At 48.6% G+C, this 24,887-nt stretch overlaps 1 protein-coding gene and 2 non-coding genes across 3 annotated transcripts; 1 reads left to right on the top strand and 2 right to left on the bottom strand.

Moving 5' to 3' along the window:
- Nucleotides 1-2,803: 2,803 nt before the first annotated feature.
- EI90DRAFT_2867857 (uncharacterized protein) lies at nucleotides 2,804-3,286 on the top strand (the record flags this gene model as incomplete). Its single annotated transcript, XM_039053838.1, has 1 exon — nucleotides 2,804-3,286. A coding segment is annotated over one exon (483 nt), but the record flags the coding sequence as incomplete, so codon positions are not given.
- A 17,376-nt stretch (nucleotides 3,287-20,662) lies between these two features.
- On the bottom strand, nucleotides 20,663-20,736 carry EI90DRAFT_t185. Its single transcript has one exon. It is a non-coding gene; the product is annotated as a tRNA-Ala (tRNA).
- Nucleotides 20,737-21,104: 368 nt separating this feature from the next.
- On the bottom strand, nucleotides 21,105-21,177 carry EI90DRAFT_t184. The gene has a single exon. It is a non-coding gene; the product is annotated as a tRNA-Thr (tRNA).
- Nucleotides 21,178-24,887: the final 3,710 nt, after the last annotated feature.

The following is a 24,887-nucleotide window of genomic DNA, read 5'->3' as shown; positions in this document are numbered from 1 at the left end:
TCTGAAAGCTCTATGAGCTCTATGAACTCTATGAACTCAGTGGGCTCATAGAGCTCATATACCTTTTGTGTTTACTAAAATCAGCACCTTATTTGTTTATTGCTATTTACAAAATATGAGGAAAACTCTGAAATTCAAAAATTTGCACTTTATCTTTCATCTCATTTCTTGCTCAAAACTCAACCAATTTTGATGATTCTATGTGAATTGGAAAGCACCAAAGTGTGGCAATGTAACCATGCATGTTATGTAGGGTATAAATCAGTTTTAACAAAGTGTTCCAAATGAAGTAAATTGAAAATACCACCCAATAAAGCAAACAAAAAGCTGATGTATTCTTCAGATATCATCCAAGCCTTTGACACCAAATTTCCCATGGTCAAAAAGCCATGGTTATTTGGCTCACTGTCAGGGCCCAGCCCTTGTTCTGTGACGGGCCCAGGGGGATCCTCCTAGTCGCTGGGGTATCTAGTCCCAGTCCGAGATCCTCAAACTCACTGAGGGGGCTAAACCTTCTCAACCTCCTCTACAAATGGGAGCCAGGAACTATACAGTTTTCAGCTCTTTGTTGACTTTCCATAAATGGCACCCCCCCCCCCCCCGTGGGAACGAGCTGCTCACCCAGAAAGTTCCCACAGTTGTGGCTGTGATGGTTTCTGGGTGAGTAACCCAGAACTTTCCCATGGGTCTGCATGCATGCGGGATTGTGGAATAGTGAGGGGCTGTGCCCTGACACTCACCAAAACATGGTGGGAGACTTTTCTAACACTGAAACATACATTGCTACATTGCCCCACTTTGGCACTTTCCAATGCACATTGAATTATCAAAAAAGTGAATTAATTTTTTTTTTCCAATTATTCCTAATTTCCTGAAATATCTCTCCCTAACTTATCCCAAAATTTCTGATTTTTCCCCTGATTTTTTGGACATTCTCCTTTTTTAGAAAGTCCCCCATTTTCTGAATTTTCCTTAATTTTCCCTGACTTTTTTTCAAGTTTTTAGAAACCCCCCAGTTCCCCCTCATTTTCCTCCCATTTTCCCCTTCATCCCCCCCCCTCAATTTCCCCCCCATCCCCCCCTTCGATTTCCCCCTCATTTCCCCCCCCATTCCCCCCTCCCAATTTCCCCCTTCAAATTTCCCCTCATTCCCCCCCCATTTCCCCCCTCCATTTCCTCCCTCATTTTCCCCCTCATTCCCCCCTCATTCCCCCCTCCAAATTTCACCCCATTCCCCCCCTCCATTTTCCCCCCACTTCCCCCCTCAATTTCCCCCCATTTCCTCCCTCATTTCCTCCCTCATTCCCCCCAATTCCCTCCTCATTTCCCCCTCCAAATGTCACCCCATTCCCCCCCTCCATTTTCCCCTCATTTCCCCCCTCATTTTCCCCCCATTTCCCCCTTTAATTTTCCCCTCATTTTCTCCCTCATCCCCCCCAATTCCCCCCCATTCCCCCCCTCAATTTCCCCCCCATTTCCCCCCCATTTCCCCCCCACTCATTTTCCCACTCATTTTCCCGCATTTTCCCTAAGTAATTTCAGATTAACTGCATTTATATCCCTAAATTTGGCTTATATATTGATTGGGCTACATACCCTTGGTGTCTGGTGCCGCATTGGTGCTGAAAGTGAAGCTGAGTTTGTTCAGTCCCTTGTATGGTAGGGACTTGGCTATGGCTAGTCACATGATGCCATAGTCAATGCTTTTAAATTTTAATTTTAATATCGGGTAAATTAAACACTCAGGGAGCTCATATAGATAATAGTCCCCTGTGTGCAAATATAGCTCTATGAGCTCTCAGAGCTTTGACTACTTTTCGGAGCTCTCAGAGAAGGGGACCTGCAGTTTCAAAGTACTGAAGCTCTGAGAGCTCTGAGAGCTCTGAGAGCTCTATGAGCTCTATGAGCTCTCAGGCCTCCACATCCAGGTTTGCTGATGTGCACAAATGTCATCTGAGGGCTTTGCATCATTCTATTCACAGCGATATGGGAAGGATAAGATTTCCCTCCTTCCAAAGCATGCATGGAAGTTATTTGTCTTACATGAGTCCCTCAAGTTGTGCAAAGCTACCAATCATGAGCTTGTTCTTCCATCACACACAAGCATCACAGCTTTGGCTTCAAAGATGCAAGAAAAAATTTTCCCTGGAGCTGTCAAGACAATCCAAGGTGCACTTGCTCATTGGTGTGCTCAGTGCTTCCACCCATACCGATCCCTGCAAGAGGGAACTGCAGTATGTGATCTACTTACTATTTTTACTTTCCCTTGCTAACTCCTTCCTACCAGCAAGTGACAACTAATGATGATCAGGAGGTTGATATGATTGTGGTGGATGGCATTTGCATGGGACATCGCCTTTGTGCAATGCCTAAATGCCCTAACCTTCCACTTAATTTTCACTCAAAGAAACTCTGTGCAGAACATGAAAGGAGTAGGGGCCATTTATGTGGCATAGTCTCTTGTCAGAATCCATGTGTAACAGCCCCCTTGAACTCTGGTGCTTGTAGTCTCCCTGACCATCAACAATGCTGGGAGGCATTCTCTAGAACACATGATAAGGAGTCATATGGAGCATATCGAAGGGTCATACGGAACCAACAAGGACAAGGCCTTCTTGGAGTTTCATCCCCAACAGAGGAATGGGTTATGAATGCTCATCGCATTGCTCAGCAAGCCCTACCTTCTCCAGAGGATCCTGAACAAGTCATTCCACATCATCATTGTGATGGTGAGGCACCATCTCCAAGTGCATCATCGAGATCCACTCCACATGGGCAGCACACATTGCAATATAAACATGTATATTGCCTTGAAACTCTCACCCGTCCATGTGGTTGTATTGTGGCTTGGACTAAATATATGGTGTCTGAAAGCCCAACCAATATTCTTCATACACTTGAAGAAGTCTTTCCAGACCCAGACTCCTGGCCATCATACATTGTGATTGATAAGGCATGTAGAATCCTGGCTACACTGATGAGCCAAGGACAGCATCACAGATGGTTTCAAACATCCTGTTTTCTGGTTGATGCTTTCCATTGCAGGAACCACTACAATGACCCTACATGCCATAAATATTGCAATCCAACCCCTCAAGTCAAAGATGACCCAAATTTGGTTCTTCCTATTCAAAATGGAAATAGTCAACAAGCTCGGTTTCAGCATGCTTTCAATACAGAGGCTGCAGAGCAGTTGAATGCTTGGTTTGGAGGCTATGCTTCACAGCTAAGTCATATGCATCCAGCCAATCATGATTTTCTTGTGCATATGATGCCTCCATACCACTTTGAAGTTAAGGGTAACATGTAATTACACCATTATGCCCACACCTGTCATTGCTGTACCTACCAAGAATCCAAATTTATGATCAATCATAATGATTCATGGGAAGACTCATAGTGATTCATGAAGGTCCATGAGCCATGATCCTTTATGAAGCCCCATGAAGCCTCATGACACTTCATGACACTTCATATACAGGCATGTAACCACTCAAAGCCTGCTTCATAATCACTCATGGTGGTTCATGAAGGACATGATATCCCATGAAGGCTCATGAAGGCTCATGACACCTCATGAGGTTGCATGTAACTACTCAAAACCTGCCTGGAAGAACCACTTAAGTCATGGGCAATCATGACCCCCATGCAGCTTCATGACATCTCATGAAATTCCATGACAGTTTGTCATGAACCAGCATGACTGTGTATGACACTTCATGCTGCTTCATGAAGTTTGGTGACCATTCATGAAATGTCATGACTTCCATGATGGTTCATGAACTGCCATTACACTTTTTGCAAGTTACTGCCTGACAACGATGCACGCGGCACAAATGAGTGCTGCAAACCAACAACCATCCACGATGCCAACAGGCACTGCATTGTCAGGGGACGGACCCTGGGTCCCCATGACCCCTAACTCTATGGCCCACGGTCCAACCTGTAACAGCCTAGTCTCAAGGCAGGGAGCTACTGTGGGTAAGGAAGTGAGAAGACGGTTAACTTCTCATTTCCCACAGTGGCCCCAATATGGCAAAAACTTCCGGGGATACCCGGAAGTCACATGAAGGATGGGGACTGGGCCCGCAGCATGTGGTGCACGGAGCGTGTGGGGCGGAAGTGCACATGCGGGTCCGGGTCTGGGCTAGTCAGGGTGTGTGCCCTGACATGCATACCCCAGCCTCCTCAAAGGGGCTTCCAACCATATGCAGTGCAAACTGCACCAATGGCGCAACAAGCGCCATTCCAGGGGCAGCATTTGCTGCTGCAGCCCTGGCAGGCATACTCCCCAGGGAACTTCCCTGGCCAGATCACCCCCTGGATTGGCCAATTCGGCCCAGGTCCAACAACACCTCAGCCAAATGCAGGCTGGGAATCAGCCATCGCATCAGCGGTAGCTGCTCAGACAGGTCAACTCCATCAGGAGCTGAAAGAGATGAAGTCCCTCATAGGAGGGAAACGAGGGAGCGACAGCGGCTCCTCATCCAGGCTGTCCAAACGGGTACAATCTGATAACTTGAGGGCATCAGATGATGCCTGCAATAATTGCGCCCATTGGAGGTGCAAGTACAATAGAGCATGAAGAGATGCCGAGGGCATCTTCGCCTCTCTGAAAGACACAGAGAGAGAAGTCGATCTCCAAAAGAGGGAGATTGAAGTACTAAAACATGAGCTCAAAGAGGCATGCACACTGGCAGACCTTGCTGCCAAACCCATCATGATGGGGGCCTCCCTCAGGGGGAGGGGATACGGTGCCAGGGCATTGACTATCCTGCCACCCTGTGGGAAGGTGACCCTGTCTGGGTTACATAAGGGCCTGCCCTCAGAAGGGCAAACCCATGTCGTGGGGAAGAGGGAGAGTGGTGGGCAACTGACAGCAGACCCCAAAACGGGGACCACTGCCAGAGGCAGCAGGCCGCTGAGTACCTCAGCACCCTATGGGCAAGCTACCCTGCAGGGAAGTGTCCACATGCTATATGAGACTGCCAAACTCAACGAGTTCAGTAAAGTCAAAGCCCCAGTCGACGTAACAATCAACCCCAACTTCCCCATGAGGAGAATAGCAGGGTCAGAAGTGGTGCACAATGCCGCATACGCTTGGTGGACAAGCATGAGTGGGAAAGAATTCGTACACTGGTATGAACAGGCTGAAGCCGCCTTTAAAAGCGGCAAGGTACACAGAGTCCTTTGCAAAAAAGTGAAGGAAACCGAGAAATACTTCTTGGGACTCCCGAGTATTGCAAGACTTGCGGAGGAGTACAATTCCCTGGAGAACAAGGGAAAAATCTCCTGGGAAAGTCTAGGCAAAGCTGCCTATATAAAGTCCCAGTTCAAACCACTCAGGACTCCTGAGGAACGTGCCGCAAGAACTGTGGAGTGGGAAGCGAAAGCTTCCAAATACCGGGAAAGAGTTGCATATGCAAGTCTCCATGCTGGACAAACAGGCCAGCGACCACCCTTCCCCATGTGTCAGGGACTGACCTGGGGTCGAGAGCGTCCAGGTATATCGCCCGGGGCTGAGGGCCCGGTAGGGTGCGGCGCGGGTGTGCGTAACAATGGGCCCGAAGCAGGCAAGGGTCCCTGGCCACTTAGACTAAAGTGGGAAGTGTGAGAAGAAGGTTACTTCTCAGTTCCCACTTAGGCTGTGTTTATGTACATGTGGTTGGAGGTCATGTGGGGAGCGCCACATCATCTCCACGCACAGCCGTGTCTGCCCAGGTATCTCCATAAGAGGTCTCAGGAGCGTCCGGTGTGTAGGGCGTCACCCGGTGTGTCTGGGTCCGGGCGTGTTGCGCAGCCTGGCTAATGGTACATCGAGCAAGGAAGTCGTCCATGTAGTAGAGAAGGAAAGAAGGAGAAAGAAAGGAAAGAAGAAGGAGAAGGAAAAGAAGGAGAGAAAGGAGGAGGGAGGATGGGGGCAGTGGGTGAGGATAGTGGGATCGGGTGGGGTCGGACCGGGTGGAGTGGGGTCAGGCGGGTGTGCCCTGACACAAGCCCACAGTTCAACAATGTAGCTCAGGCTACGTCATCGCATCTGATGCAGCAATCGGATGTCCAGATGAACAACCTGGAGGAAAACCCTCCTCTGGGGCAATAACTCTACCCTTGAGGAAAGGGAAAGTGACACGGTAATAGCGCCTGTGAAAACACCTTCCCCCAACTCGAGGCCCCGCACACAATATTGTATGCAAGGAACTGCAAGTAACAATTGCGGAAATCTCTACCTCATCAAACCCACATCCACCACCGCTCATGTGTAAACACCATTTACACATGAATCCTCACAGAACAAGTGAGGAGGAACACCAAAGACACATATAATCTTTGGGTCAAAATTTATTTTCGAAAAAAAAAAACTCCTTCTCTTCATAACTTTCCCCTTTGCAATACCTGTCATATCTATACCAACTCCGCCTCACCTCCACTCCACTCCACCACCGCTCCGGTCCACCTCAGGTCCATCCTCCCCCACACCTCTGCTATACCCTCCAGTTCACCTCCAGTTCACCTCCACCTCTGATCTCCGGTACCTTCTCCGGTACCTCTTATCCTCATCCTACATGTTTATTAATATTTCTATCTACCCAATATTACTATGGACCTCCTAGGACCTCTGCCCACTCTGCAAAGGTTTTCCCACTCTTTAGTAGCTGTCGCTAATTCCACCCTTCACCTACCCACTCCACAATGCTCGATAAGGCAATTCTCTCACAAGCTCGCTGACCTGGCAAGTGGGTAAGTCCCCTTGGGTTTTCCCCTTTGTTCCCATTTGTCTTCTATTATGTATATAAGTCCTGTACTGTAGTTGATGGCACCTTAGTGCAAAATCGATGACAAGACTATCCCCCAGAGTTCGCACCCTCTTGTTCTGAAGTTAAGGACCAGACTCCTAAGCATTACCGAATGTAGGCACAGCGCTCCCCTCCAAGTCGCTGAGGCTGCAGTCCTTCCACCCATTCTCTACCTCTGGCCTCCTTCCGGGGAAAGGTCCAGGGACACTGCCCTCCTCACCGTGTCCTTTGACAGTATTTTGCACTGATTATGTGCCTTTAAACAATGCTGACTATGTCTAGAGTAATTCGTACACATTCACAGACTTGTGGCTTGGTTATAGACGCGATGCCGAGAGCAGGCACCAGTTCTGGTCATCCCGTTTCAAATAGACATGCTGGAGCTGAGTCTCCTAGTCCTACTTCTCAAACTGTTCCGTCTACTACTAGCTCACGATCCTCATCTGAAAGATGTTCACGTTCCTTACGTTCACAACCTAGACATTCACGTTCCTGCTCTTGAGTTACAAATCATTCTTTTATAGGTTCCGATTTCGACCATGTTGTTGCCAGTAGCATGCATGACTTGGCCATTTTTGTCGAGGCTGTTAATGAAGAAGGGCTGGTTCCTCATGAACCCATTCCTCTCGTTGACCTCAACCTCCCTATCCTACCAATTCCTATTCTCGTTGGTGACAACAATGAAGTTGAGCAAGTCCCTGTTCCGGTACTTGCCCAGTGAGCACAGGCGATAACCAGCCTTGCTCGCTCCACTGCTCATCCCACTCCAATTCCTGCTCCGGTTTCCGCTCCTGTACAACCTCCATCCACCTCCATTTGAACCAAGGTCCGAGAACCCAACCAGTTTGACGGGGTCAATCCTTGCAAACTCCGCACCTTCTTGGTCCAGTGTGAGTTGAACTTTCAGGACTGCCCCCTGGCTTTCACAAGTGACCACTCAAAGATTATTTATGCACAGTCATTCCTGACAGGGATGGCCCTTGATCGCTTCGAACCGGACCTCCTGGAAGGGCTGCCTGAGGGTGCTCGACCTTTGTGGACGGATAATTTTCAGGAATTTGTTTTAGAGCTTAAGGAGAACTTCGGTCCCCATGATCCAATGGTCGATGCTGAAGACGAGATCCTCCAGTTGAGTATGAAAGATGGACATCACATCAATAGGTACATTGTCGAGTTTAATCGATATGCTACATAGTTGCATGGTTATGGTGAGCCTGCACTTCGTCGGTTCTTTTACAACGGACTGCCAGAGCGTCTCAAGGACGATTTCTTGCATGTCGCTAAGCCTACTTCACTTTCTGCCCTCCGAAAACTCATGCAGATGTTTGACGCGCGATATTGGAAGCATAAGGCTGAAGCTGGACAACATGTTAGACCTCCACCCTCCTTCGCCACTACCTTCGACAAGGCTGCTGCCTCCCGAATGGCAAGTACTTCCTTCTGCCCTTCCTCTACTCCCTCTGCCTCGACCTCCACTGTGGTTGCGAAGCCTCCAAAAAGTCTGAAGGATGCCCCATGGCCAAACTGGACCTCTCTTCAAAACTCGGTGAAAATGGCAAGCTAACGCTGGAAGAGCGTAAGCACCGTTTCAATGGGAATCTCTGTATGTTTTGTGGCTTGTCTGGCCATATGGTCAAGGACTGCCCAAAATCATCCTTTTGCACTTCCAAGGCACGAATTGCCCAAACTGCGCACTCTATGGCTCTTCCTGTAGAGCCAAAAAATTAGTTCGCAACTCCGTGGACTCAGCATGAACCCGGGGTTGCATTACTCCCTCACATGCTATCAAAGAGGTTTGCTTAAGTGCCGCCTCGATTTTCAAAACATCCTCCCTCATCATTCCCGTTTCTTTTGTTCCTTTCTCTTCTTCTCTTTTGTCTGAAAATGGTCTATTTTCTCCTCCTCCTTCTCTCCCTTCTGTTGTTGATTCAGGAAAACTGTTTTCTCCAAATGGTCTACCTCTGTTAAAGAAATGGGTTAAGGGCAATCCATTTCTTTCCATCCTTATAGACGACTTGGAATCGTCCACCTCATGTATGTAGGGCAGCCTAGTCATGTAATTAGAATTGTCCGATAGCCTTGGAGCTTTTGACAGAAAGCTGAGACCTCGCGGTGAATGGGAGTCTGTTACGACAGATACTTGGCGCTCGTTATGTGAGCATACCGTGTGTGGATGTATAGGATCACAGGTTGAGAGAATGTCCAGAACGGGACTAGTTGAGGACATAGGGCTAGCGGGTACTTGGCGCTCGAGGGAGCGTACCGGTAGCGAGTGAGATAACAGCTCCTTGAGGGAGCTTCCTGAGATATGGTTGATGGGTACATGGCACCCAATTGGGTGTACCGGCAACGAGTGATGTTCTAGCTCCTTGAGGGAGCTACTAGAGGCTGGGTTGACAGATACTTGGCGCCCAGATGGGCATACCGGCAACGAGGTATGAGACTGTTCATCTGGCGAACGGTCCGTATTCGTGTCAATGGGTACATGGCACTCGTAAGAGCGTACCAGTGACAGAGGGGTTAGTCGATTGTAGGTCGAACGACACGTGGTGGGTTTGACGGCTACTTGGCGCTTGCGAGAGCATACCGGCAACGAGGGGAACGGGCTTGTATCGAATACCAATCCATCTGTAGAATTAACCAGATGCTCACCAGAAGGTGAGACAGACGTGAGCCCAGTACCTGGGTGAGCGACGTGAGTCGTAACAAAAGGTGTTCGTGCATACCTGAGTTGAGTCGCATGCGAACTCGATGATCCATGGCTAGAGTCATCAACCTCGGTAGGGATGACCCATATAGATGGTGACCGAGACATACACAATCTTACACAGACGATACAGTGTTGGCACAAGGAGGTTTACAGTTGTTGCACAGAAGAGGATGGTGTGTTATTCGTTAGGTTCCATCTTTTCAGCTGTTGTCGTACATGAACGTGATGCTAACTATTGAATAAGAAATGATCGTGAGAAATCTCGCGAAATAGAATAAATAATCTGGCCAGCACCAAAACCCGATAAGGGAAAGCTTAGCGTGGAGTGAACGTGTAAGAAAGGGGGGAAATGGGGAGAAGGTAACAAAGAGAAGGGAGGATATGGAGAAGGAGGACCCACTGTGGTGGACGTTCAGTCGACACGGTCGCGAGAGACTCCATTCCTATAACAACCTCCTTCATCTTCTGTTGCTCCAATTCCCCTGTCCTCAGTTCCTCTTTCTCCTTTGCCTGTTACTTCTGTTCTCCCCATTAATGAAAACACCCCCGATGAGCAATACCAAGCTCTCGTTGATTCAGGATTGTTGGATTGTTTCATTGACGAAAAGTTTGTGACTAAGAACAACCTGTCGACCTATCCAGTTTTACCATTGTCTCTCCACTTGTTTGACGGGACCACAAATTCCATCATCACTAAAGCAGTAGACATTAAACTCCATTTTGCTTCCGGTAACATCACCCAGACGAGTTTCTACATCACCTCGTTGGATGGTTCTAGGACACAACTGGCTCACCTGCCACAATCTGTTGATTGACTGGGTAAAGAGCAGTATCTTGTTCCGAACCTCCAAACATACCAGTCCTACCTCTGTGCGCACCCCTCCGTCACATCTGGAACTCATTCCGCCTGTCGATTCCTCTACCCCGATTATACCGATTGCATCTGACTGCCAGACTCCCTCCATGGAGTTCATTAGCCACTCCGCATTTGCGAAGTTGTGAAAACTCAAAGGTTCTACTTCATATAGTCTGAGCACACTCCCGATAGAAGCTAAGCTCCATGCTGCTTCTTCAGCCTCTGAAGCTGTCAACCTTTCGGCCATTCCAGAGCAGTACCATGATTTTGATGTGTTTAGCAAGAGCAAAGCCTCCATACTAGTGCCGCATCATGAATATGACTTGAAGATCGACCTGGAGGAAGGCACATCACCACCCCTAGGAACCCTTTACTCCCTCTCTCCCTTGGAACTTGAAGCTCTTCGCATGTCTTGGAGGAACACTTGGCTTCCGGTTTCATCCACCCTGCTACATCTTCCCATGCAGCACCAGTTCTCTTTGTCCACAAGAAGGATGGTTCACTCCACCTTTGTGTCGACTTCCGAGGACTGAACAAGATGATGAAGAAGGATTGTTATCTGCTCCCCTGCATATCAGACCTCCTTGATGCTCCTAGCCATGCCAAAGTCTACACTAAGCTCGACCTCTGCCATGCATACCACTTGGTCCATATTGCTGCAGGCGATGAGTGGAAGACTTCTTTTCGCACCCGCTATGGATCCTACGAATGGCTAGTCATGCCATTTGGTCTGACTAATGCCCCTGCAGCTTTCCAACAATTCATCAACATGATCTTTGCTGACCTCTTGGACGTTTCCGTGGTTGTGTATCTGGATGATATCCTCACTTACTCCAAGGACGATGCTTCTCACCAGGAGCATGTCTGTGAGGTTCTCTGGAGACTCCATGCTAATGGCCTTTATGCCAATCCGAAGAAATGTGAATTCCACACTGATACTACAGAGTATCTCGGCTACTGCTTATCTCCAGCTGGACTCACCATGTCCACAGAGAAGGTTAAGGCTGTTCAGGACTGGCCTGAGCCCCATAAGCTTAAGGATGTCCAGTCCTTCCTCGGCTTCGCAAACTTCTACCAGCGTTTCATCCACAAGTATTCTGACATTGTAGTACCCTTGACGCGGCTCACATGTAAGGATACTCCTTGGCTCTTCTCTGACAAATGTCACTCCACTTTCAATCTTCTTAAAGATGCCTTCACTTCCGCCCCCATCCTTACTGTCAGGGACCGGTCCGGGGTCAAGAGCGCCTGGGTATATCGCCCAGTGCTGAGAGCCCAGTGGGGTATGAAGCAGGTGCGTACAGCAATGGGTCCAGCACAGGCAAATGTCCCTGAAGTGGGAATGGTGAGAAGAAGACTGCTTCTCTGGTTCCCACCCCAGGTATGTTTATATACATGGCGCTTGGGTCACATGGACCTCAGATCATGAGGGAAAAATCTGAAATAAATCATGGAAGCCCATATTAAGGATACAAACACCTGTGCATACAATAAATTCCGAAAAATTAAACAGAAACAGCGCCCGCATACAAATGAGTACAGGAACAACACACGTGATGTAAGGGATTAACCTTACTTCACTATAATTCCGATTATAGTGATATTTATATTATGTTGCATCGCTATAATTCCCATTATAGTGATGCTGTTCTTTCTTTATTTATTTGTGCCGAGATATGTAAATTACATATATATACCTCGGAGTAGTTGTAAAGGCTCGGTAGCCTTTACCTCTACTCTGTTGAATATACAGCACATTAACGCTTATGTTTAGATGGACCTACTGAGGCCTGAGGTGAATGGGGGAACAGAACGTTACCATCCCCAAAATAGTAAGATCCCTTTCACGTGATTACCAAATGTGTGTATGAACTTTTGCTAACTTGACGAATACCAAGAGATAGAATACAACTTTGGTACCATTGGAAAGGTGGGAATAAATGAAAATTTATGATGCTGAGAATGTGAAAAACCATTTGGAAATGAATGAGATACAAGGACATTGAGATACAAGGACATGAAGTTAGAAACCTGAAAATGCGTGGGAAGACAGCTTCTAGATGTCCAGAGCCCCAAATAAAATACATAAAAATATGATATCTTCGAGGACGACCTATTATAGCAACAAACAATACCTATGAAGGACTAGGATGCAATAATACAAAGGAGAATCAGGGGAGATGGACGAAATCCACGAAAGCCACTAAACTACGATGCACCATGGTGGGAATTTTAGGGAACGATATACTAATGAAGCAGAGAGCTATAACACATACATTTGAACAATTCTTGACTACTAGCAACTTTTTCTTTCAGTTCTAAACCTGAATAATTCACTCATTTATCATTTCAAGTCTCATTTCAACTAAATGTTACTGGATAAAAATAGAATAAATCAGCTGAAGGTCTCAGTGCAGCTGTATGCATAGCAATGCGAAGTTTGAATTCAGAATGACCGAGTCATAGTGAATTTAATGGTAAATATGAGGAATTTGAAATAGAAAACTGCAACAAATGCAGTGCAGTCAAGTTCTAATTAAACCATTAAAATAGCTTAGGCAAGGAAGGACAATAAGGATTCTAGGTGCAGTCTGACTGCAGTAGAGCTGCAGTCCAGCGCAGCTGAGCGCAGTAAAACTATAGTGTGAAAAATTCATTTTTTTAATTCAGTTTGAGGAAAATACACTGTAAATAAATATGAGGTAGAGCATGAAAAAGGAAGGCAACCCAAGGAGTATAAAAGGGAGACCCTTTCTGCGACTTTTCACCCCCCCTCAGAGAAGTAAGAAAATAGAGTATTATTTTTCTCAAGCATTTCTGGTTGTCACTCCAGCGTGAAAAAGTGATATACAGTTAAGATTGCCACTGTAGTAAAAGGCAGAAATTAGGGAGAGGAATATTAAGTAAATATTTCAACAGGAGAGCTGGTTAACACTCCAGATTTCAAAGTGTAAACACAAAACAGTTATTTTGCTACTGTTAAAACAAGCAATAAAAATAAACAAAAATAATACAAGGTCAAGGGACACTTCGGACACGTTCTAAACCCATTAACTAAGTAGGATCTTTGAAAATTCACCAAGTAGAAGATTTAATTCATGTTAAAATCCAAATTAAACAATCCTACACAGAATTACACCCAGACAAATTGAGAAATTACAATAGAGGAACAGCTCCGCAGGGCTTGGTTTATCTGTAAGTCAATTCTCAGAAACCTTTAGACTAACCCATAACATAGAATTAGCCAAAACACTCGGATTGGTACTATAATTACAACAAATATTACTAGTACACTTCCCCATCCTAACTAAAGAACCAGGGAACAGCTTGGTGGTGGTCTCGTTTGAACCTCCCAACTGACCTTCCTTCGTTCTCTCCTTCAACACCGAAGACTTTGGTATTTGGTAAAGTTCACCAGCTGGCCAGACTCAGAAAATGAATGGCTCCCCCATGACCAACTAACCCACTCCCCTGACCAAATTAAGGAGTTCCACCAGACACACCCCCATGCCCCAGGGAGAGAAAGGGAGAACCCCCTGGCCACTTTGAGGTGAAGTGGCTTAAGGGGGGGGTGATGTCAGGGCACACCCACCCCACCCAGCTCCACCCGGCTCCACCTGGTTCCTGTCAGGGACAGCTCCGAAAGCAGTGAGGTCACGGTGCGAGGGACTCGATGGGACAGATGCCAGCTATGTGTAGCAGCAGTCCCGTTGCAGGGTGAGCATCCCCGACCACTTAGTCTGAAGTGGGAAGTTGAGAAGAAGGCTGCTTCTTCTGTTCCCACCCCAGGCACTTGTCATGACCGACAAATCCTGGGGCTCCGTCAGCGGCGAATCAATGCCGATAGGCGAATCCGCCGACCCGAAACCCAATCTAACCAGCCCCCAATCCGATGTCTGGCCCCCTGCCCTATCAACCATGCACTGCATCCAGTCCTCCACCCGCATCTGGACCTCTGCCTGCATCCGGACCTCCACCCGCATCTGTACCTCTGCCCACCTCCACACCCTCTGGACCTCTGCCACTCCTGGTTGCCCTCCACACCCTGTGGTCAGGCCAACACTCCCCTCTGACCTTGCTGGCCATCATGCTGCCCTTGTTTGTGCCGGCACTGACGGACCACCCTCTGTTGCGGACTTGTCAGCACCGCGCTGATTTCCATGTCCCTTCACGGACCTGTGTCGGCACCGCACCGACCCCGCTTATTTGCGGACTTGTATCGGTGCCGCGCGCCGACCTCCGCTTTTCTCTGGCCATCTTGTCACTCGGCAGCATACCATTCATTCCTTGCCGAGTGCCTATACTGTTCATCCATTCATTCGCTTAACTTGCCAATATTGGCACTTGATCCATGTGCTGATGCACTTCTTATTACCTGTCAATATTGGCACTTGATCCGCTTTTGTTTAGTTCATTGCCTCCCATTTCCCGGGCTCTTGTCCTTCATTCAGTTTGACAATCCCCGCTTATTTCCGCACCGGACCGCGCCGGACTGACCAGTCCTTCTGTGTTTCCCTCCTGCCTATTTATATCCTGTAAATACTTTCGGGGACCTTAGTCTGAAATCAACTAGAGTACCCCCCCTGTCTGTTCTGAGTCCCTCCTTCTGCAAAGGGGGCTTCCCCCCTCTGAGTCCGTGCTCGCGGAGTCCGCGCTCCTCCTATAGGTCCGCTCCGCCTGCAAGTCTTGTTTGAAGTCCGCTGTAAGTGTCAGTCCGTAAATATGGGATCTCCCCCAAACGTCAAGCTCAGGGCACAGCGCTCCACCTGAGTCGCTGAGGCCGCGATCCCACTCTGCTAACCTTGAACAGCACTTCCGGACGCGCCGCATATTTCCGCCCGCATATCCGCGCGCGCGCTCCAACAGACCTCTGCATCACCTCCGACCTCAACTCAGACAGAACCCAATCCATCGTCTATCTGTCTTCTGACAGTCTGCCAGACTCCAACAATATTCCCAGTCTCTGACAGCATCCCAGATCTCTGACAGTATTCCGACTCCGACAATAATCCCGTCTCTGACAGCACTATTATATACATGCGGTTGGGGTCATGTGGGAGGAGCCACGTCATCTCCGCACACAGCCGCACTTCTCTGGGTGTCTCCACAGGAGATCCCGGAGGTGTGCGGCTCTGTGAGCAGGAATGCAGGTGGCGGGCACAGCGATCAGGGGAGCGGGGTTAGGTGTGTGGTGATACATAGAGAAGGGGAAGTCGACCGTGGAATGGAAATAGAAAGAAAGAAGGAAAGGGACAAGAAGAAACAGGGAGTGATAGTGGGGGAGTGGAGTAGGGCGGTGTGGCATGGGGTCAGGTGGGGTGTGCCCTGACAGTTCCACTCCACCTGCTACCCCCTTCTCCCCCTTCCTATTTCCTCCTCCCTCTACTTCCCCCTCTTTCCATTCTCCCTCTGTATCATTCTTTATTCTTTCTATTTCTATTTACATGGACAACTTTCCTTTGATTGATGTACTATTGACCCTGTCATATCCCAGAATCCCGACCCCACGCCCTCCCACCACATCACACCTTCCTAACAACTTCATCATCCCCTACACCATAACTCCCCACTCCCCAAGTCACCTTCCTTCCTAACTGTCTCAGCTCCAGCCTGGTTGCGGCACACCTTACCTTGGCCACTCCCATCCCGGAAGCTCGGTCCCAAGTTGGAACATTTGGAGACTCCGGATTTGCTCCGACCTCCCAATGGATCTCTGACATCCTGTGACTTACCTCTAAACCATTCCCCCTCCCATTTCATTTATTGGAGTCACCCAACATCCCTCAGATACGTAACTCCGCCTTCAGAGCTACCCGCATCCTCCAGTGATCCTACTCACGTCATCACTAATTAGTCACCTTCTATTTATAGTACGACTGTTGTCTTCTTTCCATTCAGTCGGCTAACCTCCTCTTACCCATTTCTCGTTCCCATTCATCCTCCAGCCTCTTACTCTGCCCTTCTCAACCTGACACCTCAGTTTCCCGTTAAGGATATTGTTTGGGACCTTTTGGTACCTTTTGATATCATTTGGCACCTTTCAGTGTTTTCCATTATCACTCGGACTTTGACTAAAGTCCTTCCCATTCCTCCATATATAAATACTTGTAGATTAGAACCTGTAGTTCCCCAGTTCTAATCTCGACTAAAATGTTACCCCAAGTCCCTCTGAGTGAATCCCGACCCCTTCCTCCAAGATACCTCAGACACATGAAATACAAGGACTAACTGAGACATAACAGAGGCACAGCACTCCCTCCAAGTCGCTGAGGCCATGTCCTTCTTAGAGCCTCTTGTACCACCCAGCAGACCCAGGCTTCCTGGAGAAGCTTTGGTCCACTACTGGAGCTCTCGGATCCCCTCTAGTTGAGCCCTGCCTGCATTCGGACTCATGCACTTTCCCCTACATTCGGGGTTTTTGACAGACCCATCCACAATCCACGCACAACACACCCAGCCCCGGATGCTCCGGACGACCCCCAGGTGCACCCAGCATGCACGCCTGCAGTGGATCTCTTTGGGATCCCCCATGGGGATACCTAGATGGCTGGGGCTGTGCATGAGGACAATGTGGCAACCCCCATGTGACCCAAGTGCCATGTATATAAACATACCTGAGGTGGGAACCAGAGAAGCAGTCTTCTTCTCACCATTCCCACTTCAGGTAAGTAGTTTAGTTTTCCTTCTAATGATAATTCACACCATTCCCACTTCAGGGACATCTGCCTGCACCGGGCCCATTGTGTCAGGGCACACACCCTGACTAGCCCGGACCCGGACCCGCGTCCACCCACCGTGCTTCCCGCATGCACGCTGCATGCTCCGGACCCAGTTCCTACCCCTTCATGTGACTTCCGGGTATCCCCGGAAGTTTTGCTGATATTGTGGCCACTGTGGGAAGATGAGAAGTTAGCTTCCTTCTCATCTCCTTACCCACAGTAGGATTGTGCCCTGGATAGGGCTGGCCAGACCAGAGACTGTGGACCATAGGGGAGGGTCATGGGGACCCAGGAGTCGTCCCCTGACACATTGCCATATGTGCCTGCTTCATACCCCACCGGGCCCTCAGCGCTGGGTGAGATACCCGGACACTCTCAACCCTGGACCAGTCCCTGACAGAGGTGGGATAACCTCTTGGGAGGCAGCAAGGAGAAGGTGATGGAAGGGAAGTGGGGCTCCGGAGTCAGTTTCAGAGTTCCGGGAGCCCGGAGCAGAGGTCAGGATTGTATGGATATCGTTAGAACTGGGCAAGGGCAGACGATTCCAGAGGGGAACCGGAGACTTAGCAAGGAGGGACCTTGGCCTCCGCAACTCATGTGGAGCGCTGTGCCATTGCTGTTTGTCCATTTGGTTCTTAATTTCAGAAGCAGTGAGCAGGAAGTCTCTAGGGGGCATTTCTGGTCGATTTTAGACTGAGGGCCTAAAATGAGTATGTACAAGTGCCTGTATATACTAGAGAGATGAAAGCACAAGGAAATCAAAGGGGGTCCGATGTAGGCGGGCACAGCCGGTACTGCACAAATGAACCAAATACCGCGATTTCCCCATCCCTGCACATCCCTACTTCACGAAACACATCACACACGTCCTCATATACCATTTCTACTTTTCCATGATTTTCTTCTATTTTTCCAGCCACATTCCCAGTCCTCACAGACCAAATTCCCATGCCCACCCAGCAGTGCAGCCACACTCAGACTGGATTTCACTTATCTCAGCAACCACTGCACTGATTTGGATGGTATTGGTACCGTTGGACACGCGTTATTTGGGAGTATTAGGATCCATGATTAGCGAGAGTTGATTGGTGATGGATAGAGTTGGATATTTTTTGGCTGGAAATCATTTATTGCTTTATTGTTTTCTTGATGATTGTTTTCCCTTCCTTTTTCCGATATTGTTTGTTGCCCATATGATTCACCTGAGCACATGGGACTCATCGGATATTTTTCTTCATTTTTATTTGATCATTTCTCATATATACCTGTACATGAGGATGTATCTACTTTTTCCTTTGGATTAGAAACCACCGAGTTTGCCCCTCCCAAGCTAGTAGGGAGTAGTACGACATAGAAGACAACTAAGAAGACCTCTGGATCAGTCCTTGCCTTAGTGTCACCCAGAGAGGTGGGGTGAGAGATTGATTGGAGTACACCACTGAAAGGTTGCTTACTTATTTGGGGACGGTAACATTCTGTTCCCCCATTCGCCTCAGGCCTCAGTTAGTCTGTTTAAACATAAGCTTTGATGAGCTGTATATTCAATGGGGTAGAGGTAAAAGGCTACCAGGCCTTTACAACTACTCCAAGGTATATATATGTAAATTACATATCTCGGCACAAATAAATACAGAAATAATAGCATCACTATAATCAGAATTATAGTGAAGTAAGGTTAATCCCTTACATCCTCCTCCCTTGCGATATTGAATTGCAGACAGGGTACAAGCATATGAAAGGGAAAGCAAGCATATTAAAGAAATGTAGCACTCTACATACGAAGAATGTATGCAAGCAGGGGTACACTCATTGCAGGAGGCTATAGTAGTAGTTTGTAGGCAAACCCCACTTAGAGTTTCTCCTGGAACATATGTACCCAGCTCTCGATGACAGTGTTGTCAACGATGAAGTAGCAAGTGTCAATATGACAAGCCAGAGTAATGGTTGAGTCACTGTTGAAATTCAAAAAGGGAAAGAAAAAGAACCAACAATGGCATTGTTGTTGATGAGGAAGGGCAGTGACACCTGAATTGGTCCACTGCAGGGTTGGGCACATACTGTGCAGTTGAGTTTATAATGCCCACAAGTTTGTGGCATCATGGGTTCTGCAGTCAACCCGAAGGTTGATACTCCAATGCCCCAGTGATGGTCAGTGATTTCACACCCGAAGGTTGATACTCCGGTGACACAGGTAACTCACCGAAGGTCAATACCCCAGTGATGGCCAGTGATTCCAAAGGTCACTGAGGCCACTCCTCCTGTCAGAACCATGCGAAGGTTCGCCGAGGGTAGCCGTAGGCGACCGAGCGTTGCCCGCTAGTGATAAAGGCGTCCTACACCCGACCGAGCTTTAGCGAGGGATAAACCCCACCGATCTCGAGGCCGAGGCTACTTAGGCGAGTGAGCCGGGATTTCGGCTTCAACGACTCTAGGAGGAGCGTTGCGCCTCGTTCTCGACGCGGTCCCGATACTTAGAAGGTCAGAGGTCTCGCGGGGACAGAGGTAAGCTCTAGGGGTAATTCTAGTTGATTTCGAACTACAGTACAGGCATTAGTTACAAGCCGTATATAAGCGCTAGGGAACTGAATAAGGAATAAGTCGCCAGATCTCGCAGAGATTGTGGGCGGAGAAAAGAAGCAGGAAAACAAACAAAGAGCACGTGCTCAAGACAACGAAGGTCAAGCGTGACCTTCGCCGCGAGATAACAAGGTGCGGCGAAACATGGAACAACGGGTCGCGGCGCTCTGCGCCGCTAGGTCGTTCAACGACAAAGAGGAAAGGTGTTGTGGAGAGGTGGCGGGAAGTGGTTAGACGGCGACGGGCGGCGAGCGGAGTGTGCGGGGAGTGTTCGGGCGTGGGAGAAGGTCAGGGAGGAGGTCGTCTGGCCCCGGGGAACGCCGGGTCGTGACACCTCCCTAGAGTGTTGTCTGGGAGTAAAATAGTAGTTTGATATGAGTCAGCACGATGCTGACCCACAAAGATAACCACTAAAGAGTGACACAGGTTTGTTTCTCCTCCCTAGACAGTTGTCTGGGGGAGTAGTTGAATATTCAACCTACGAATCTAGGTTTTAAAAAAATAAGAAAAAATTTCCGCCACACTTGAATGTGGGCTAGAGGTCTGAGCAGCGACCTGCTCCTCCCTAGATCATCATCTAGGGGAGTAAAGAAGTCATTCTGTCCATATGAGTGACAGAATGGAAGCGCAGCCCATGAACTGGGCAGGACTGAGCATGTCTGATCATTCAGACACGGGTTTTTTGTTGGGGGCGGCTTGTCCGTCGGTGGGACAGCTTGTTCACTATGAAGTGAACAATAGAGAGAAGCCCTTTCCTTAGAAAGGGCCAGCCTTCCAGATGGGAAGGCAATAAGGAAATGAGCGCGGTGCAGAGAGGCACTGCGCATTTTGATGACCTGGCACTCAACAGCACCAGGAATACACAGACCTTCCCTTGGAGGTGGAGTGTCTGTTGGCAAGATAGATCGTTCACTATGCCGTGAACAACAGAAGAGCACCCTTTCCTTGGAAAGGGTTGGTCTCCCTGTTGGAATTTGCACGTGGTCTTTTAGGGAAACCTAAAAGTTGGACATACTGGGAATCGAACTCCAGTCTTCTGGATCGCGAACTCAGTGTGCACAGCCATTACACCATACGCCCCGTTAGGCTGAGGTGGTTATTTCAACACACCCCCTTCACATTGGATTGACCATGTGATCCACATGTGACCCAAACCACCGGGGTTCCAACAACCCGTGAGCCGTCACCCCCTGAATTTATATTCAGGCCGGACTTACTGCTAATCTCCTACATGTCCATGTCATGTGGTCTGAAGCAGCCGGATTTGGGTCCTTAGTGCTCTGAGCTACACCCCCTGAAACTTTGTCAGGCCGGCTAATTTAATGCTTGGCTTCACGTGCCCAGCTCACGTGGCAGCAACCGGATTTGGGTGTGCTCGGTGTATTCCGCAGAATGTCCACCATGTTGGAATTTGTACACGTGGTCTTGGGAACCTAAATGCTAAAATATGGACATTCTGGGAGTCGAACCGCAGAACCCTGCATAGGTACCAAGAGTGTGTTACCATTACACTAAATGCCCGCATTAGGCGGAGGTGGTTTCTTACACTCCCTTCCGTGGAAGGGGTAGACAACAATGAATCACCAAGACCGCAATGTAGAACATTGCCACGCATCTTGGTGACCTGGCACTTGAAAGCGCCAGGAAAGCGTCCCTCTTGGCCTGCAGAGGGCCTATGGGGTGCTTCGGATCTGTCCTCCCTCAGATCGGAGGGGGTAGGTGCCTCTGGGTTGTCAAACCCAGGAGCTGCTGAAGCGCTGCCGATCTCATCTGTAAATGGCATCGGGCCAGTCGTTTGAGCAGTCGGTATGACGCTGCGTTGGCACTCCGCTGCCACTGGGGCAGGGGAATCATTGTGACTTCCACACAGCGAAGTGCTGGGCGGCTCGGTGCGCTCACACTCTAGAGTGCTAGAGGAATGACAGGTCCGCCCCAAATTGGGCATAGGGGGCACCTCAGCAGGGTTCTCCAGTGCACAGGTGAGTGGAGAGGGAAGTCGGGCCTGTATGGCCACGGGTGGGTTAGCTCTGAGAGTGTCCCAGTCGCTGGGTCGCTTGGTGAGCTGGCACTTAACTGCAGCTGAAAACCCGTCAATCGGGTGTGAAGACGACTCTGAGCATGTTGTCTGTCTCATTCCAGTCTCTGGAAAGGAAGAGGAACAAGTCTGTGCTGGTAGCACAGACAGGATTAGGGAAAAGCGACCGCTGGATTTCAGGGTGGCAAGGTGTACTGAAAGAGAAGGAAGGTGGGAAGGAGGGAACAGGAGTGGGAAGGCCGTGGGGACGAACAGTCTTGGAAATCCTTTGCCTTCCAGCAAGGTGTTTGCGTGCAATAAGCGCCATTCTCCATAGTGCTCCAGAAAATGCAGTTCCAGCTCTTCTTCCACAAGCCAAAGAGCCCATTCAAACTTTTGCTTGAACATCTTTTCCAAATAGTTCTCTAAGCCTGGGGCATAGTGTTGGAATATCAACAATCGATTCCGACAACGGAGTGGCGAGGATGGTGTTGATTGTTGGTGGCAGAAGTGAAGTTTGGGGGCCTGTCTTTTACACCCCATTTTTCTTCTTTATGCGACGGGCTCGCCACTGGTGTAGTTCGCGTATAAGAAGGGAGTTTTTTGGACTCCCTCTCCCTCAGATCTCTAACATGAGTCTGAGGTGAGATAGATTTTATTATTCTTTACAAAACTGTCTAACTGTTGGTGCAGACACTTACGCACCATAGGTACATACAAATTATAGATCTCTAACATGAGTCTGAGACACTTATGTGCCATAGCCTTATATTTAAAAGGTTATGAGCCCAGAGATGGCCAACTCAAACGATAATACCAAAAGCGTTCATAACATTGAAAAGTTGAAGAACGATGGAAAGAACTATTGGATTTGGTCCATCCGCTGCTGCATGGTGCTCATAGACAGAGGTCTCTGGAGTGTTGTAAACCCTAAGGCAACAACCTCTAATCGCCCCACTCCTATCTCTACTTCTGCTGCTGCTCCACAATCCCCCACGGCTTCACAAACTCCTGCTGCTCCGCAAATGTCTACAGCTCCCTCTCCGGACCCTACCCAAGTTTGGGATGAAAAGGATGAGAGAGCGCTAGCGCAGATCTGTCTCATGCTTGAAGAAAACCCACTTAACATTGCCGAAGACAAGAAAAGCGCAAAAGAGGCTTGGGTAGTGTTAGAGAAGCGCTTTGTCGGACAAGGGGCTCTGGATGCCTCGGACCTGGCTTATGATCTACACCACATTAAACTGGATGACTCCAAACCTTTGGAGCCTCAGATCAATCAGATGCGGATACTGCACCAACAACTGGATTCACTTGGTGACACTATAACAGACACAAAATTTGCGCTGATTATCGCCAAAGCTCTTCCACCTGCATATAAACCACTCAAGACTATAGCTATAGCCAATACTCAGGATGCATCGACACTAGCTTGTGAAACCCTCATAGGCCAGATCATCAGAGAAGAAAAGTCTATTAAAAGCGAGGAGGCTGAGACAGCCGCACTGCTTGTTAAATCCACGAAACTACCGGAGTGTCAGAACCGTGCGAATCTTCGCTGATGGTAGCCATAGGCAACCGAACGTTGCCCACTAGTGGTACAGGCGTCCTACACATGACCGAGCTTTAGCGAGGGATAAACCCCACCGATCTCGAGGCTGAGGCTACTTAGGTGAGTGAGCCAGGATTTCGGCTTCAACGACTTGAGGAGGAGCATTGCACCTCATTCTCGACGCAGTCCCGATACTTCAGAAGGTCAGAGGTCTTACGGGAAACAGAGGTAAGCTTAGGGGTGAATTTCTAGTTGATTTAGAACTACAGTACAAGCATTAGTTACAAGCTGTATATAAGTGCTAGGGAACTGAATAGGGAATAAGTTGCCAGATCTCGTGGAGATTGCAGGCGGAGAAAAGAAGAAGGAAAACAAACAAGAAGCACGTGTTTAAGACAGCGAAGGTCAAACGTGACCTTCGCCATGAGATAACAAGGTGCAGCGAAACATGGGACAAGAGGTTGTGGTGCTCTGCGCTGCTAGGTCATTCAACGACAATTAGGAGAGGGGTCATAGAGAGGTGGCAGGAAGTGGTTAGACGGTGATGGGCGGCGAGCAGAGTGTTCAGGGAGTGTTTGGGTGTGGGAGAAGGTTGGGGAGGAGGTCGTCTGACCCCAGGGAACGCTGGGTCATGACATGGAGAAAGGCAACAAACTAGCAGGAAAGAAGTCCCAGAAGGGTAAAGACCGCCCATGTTGCACTAATCCGAAGTGTAACAAAATAGGCCACACATTTGAACAGTGTTGGGCCGAAGGGGGCAGATCTGAGGGACAATGTCCGCCAAAGTCCAGCAATGGACAGTCCAAGAAACCCTCGAAGGACAACAAGAAGGAAGCTAAAGTGGATGTTCTCCTAGCTGGAGAACATGCTGCAGTTGCAAAACACAGTCCTACTCAGATATCTGAGTGGGTTGTGGACTCCGGTGCATCATTGTCAGGGACGCATCCGGGGTCGAGAGGGCCCGGGGGTAATACCCGGCACTGAGGCCGTCGCAGGGTGTGGAGCGGGCGTGCGTACTGGTGGGCCCGATCTGGGACAGTGGTCCCTGGCCACTCAGACTGAAGTGGAGAATGTGTTATTATTATTAAAGGAGAAAACTATACTACTTACCTGAAGTGGAGAATGTGAGAAGAAGGTTACTTCTTCGGTTCCCACTTCAGGTACATTTATGTACATGCGGCTTGAGTCACATGACAGGTGCCACGTCATCCTCGGAGGCAGCCGCAGGCATCCAGGTGTCCCCGTGGGGGATCCCGAGAGCGTCCGCTACATGCGCGCTGTAGGAGAAATAACGGCCACACTATGGAAACCCATTATGAAAATATGCCAGATAAATCACAAAACCTCATACGACAAGTAGATATGAGAACATAGAAGGACCTGAATTTTAACGAATTTTACGAATTTTTACGAATTATTACGACTATACACGATAAATCGAAAGAAAGAAAAATAACAAAAATACTTCAAGCTTACCATCAACGAGACGGAATTCTCGGGGGAATTTATAGCAAATATTAAACCAAGAATTAGGACAATCGACCAAGATTTGACTATAAAAATAATCAGAGAACCTCCACGGAAACTACTTTCCCACGTCCGCACACATAGCAAGGATGGAAGTACCACGGAACAAAGATTCCTCAGGAACTAATGCAAAAGTCAAAG

The sequence above is a fragment of the Cantharellus anzutake genome (genome assembly GCF_015039405.1).
Source record: "Cantharellus anzutake strain C23 chromosome Unknown EI90scaffold_46, whole genome shotgun sequence".
In the NCBI taxonomy this organism is placed as follows: Eukaryota; Fungi; Basidiomycota; class Agaricomycetes; order Cantharellales; family Hydnaceae; genus Cantharellus; species Cantharellus anzutake.
Note: the sequence above shows the minus strand (reverse complement) of the source record. Positions and strands in the feature narration are given on the sequence as shown.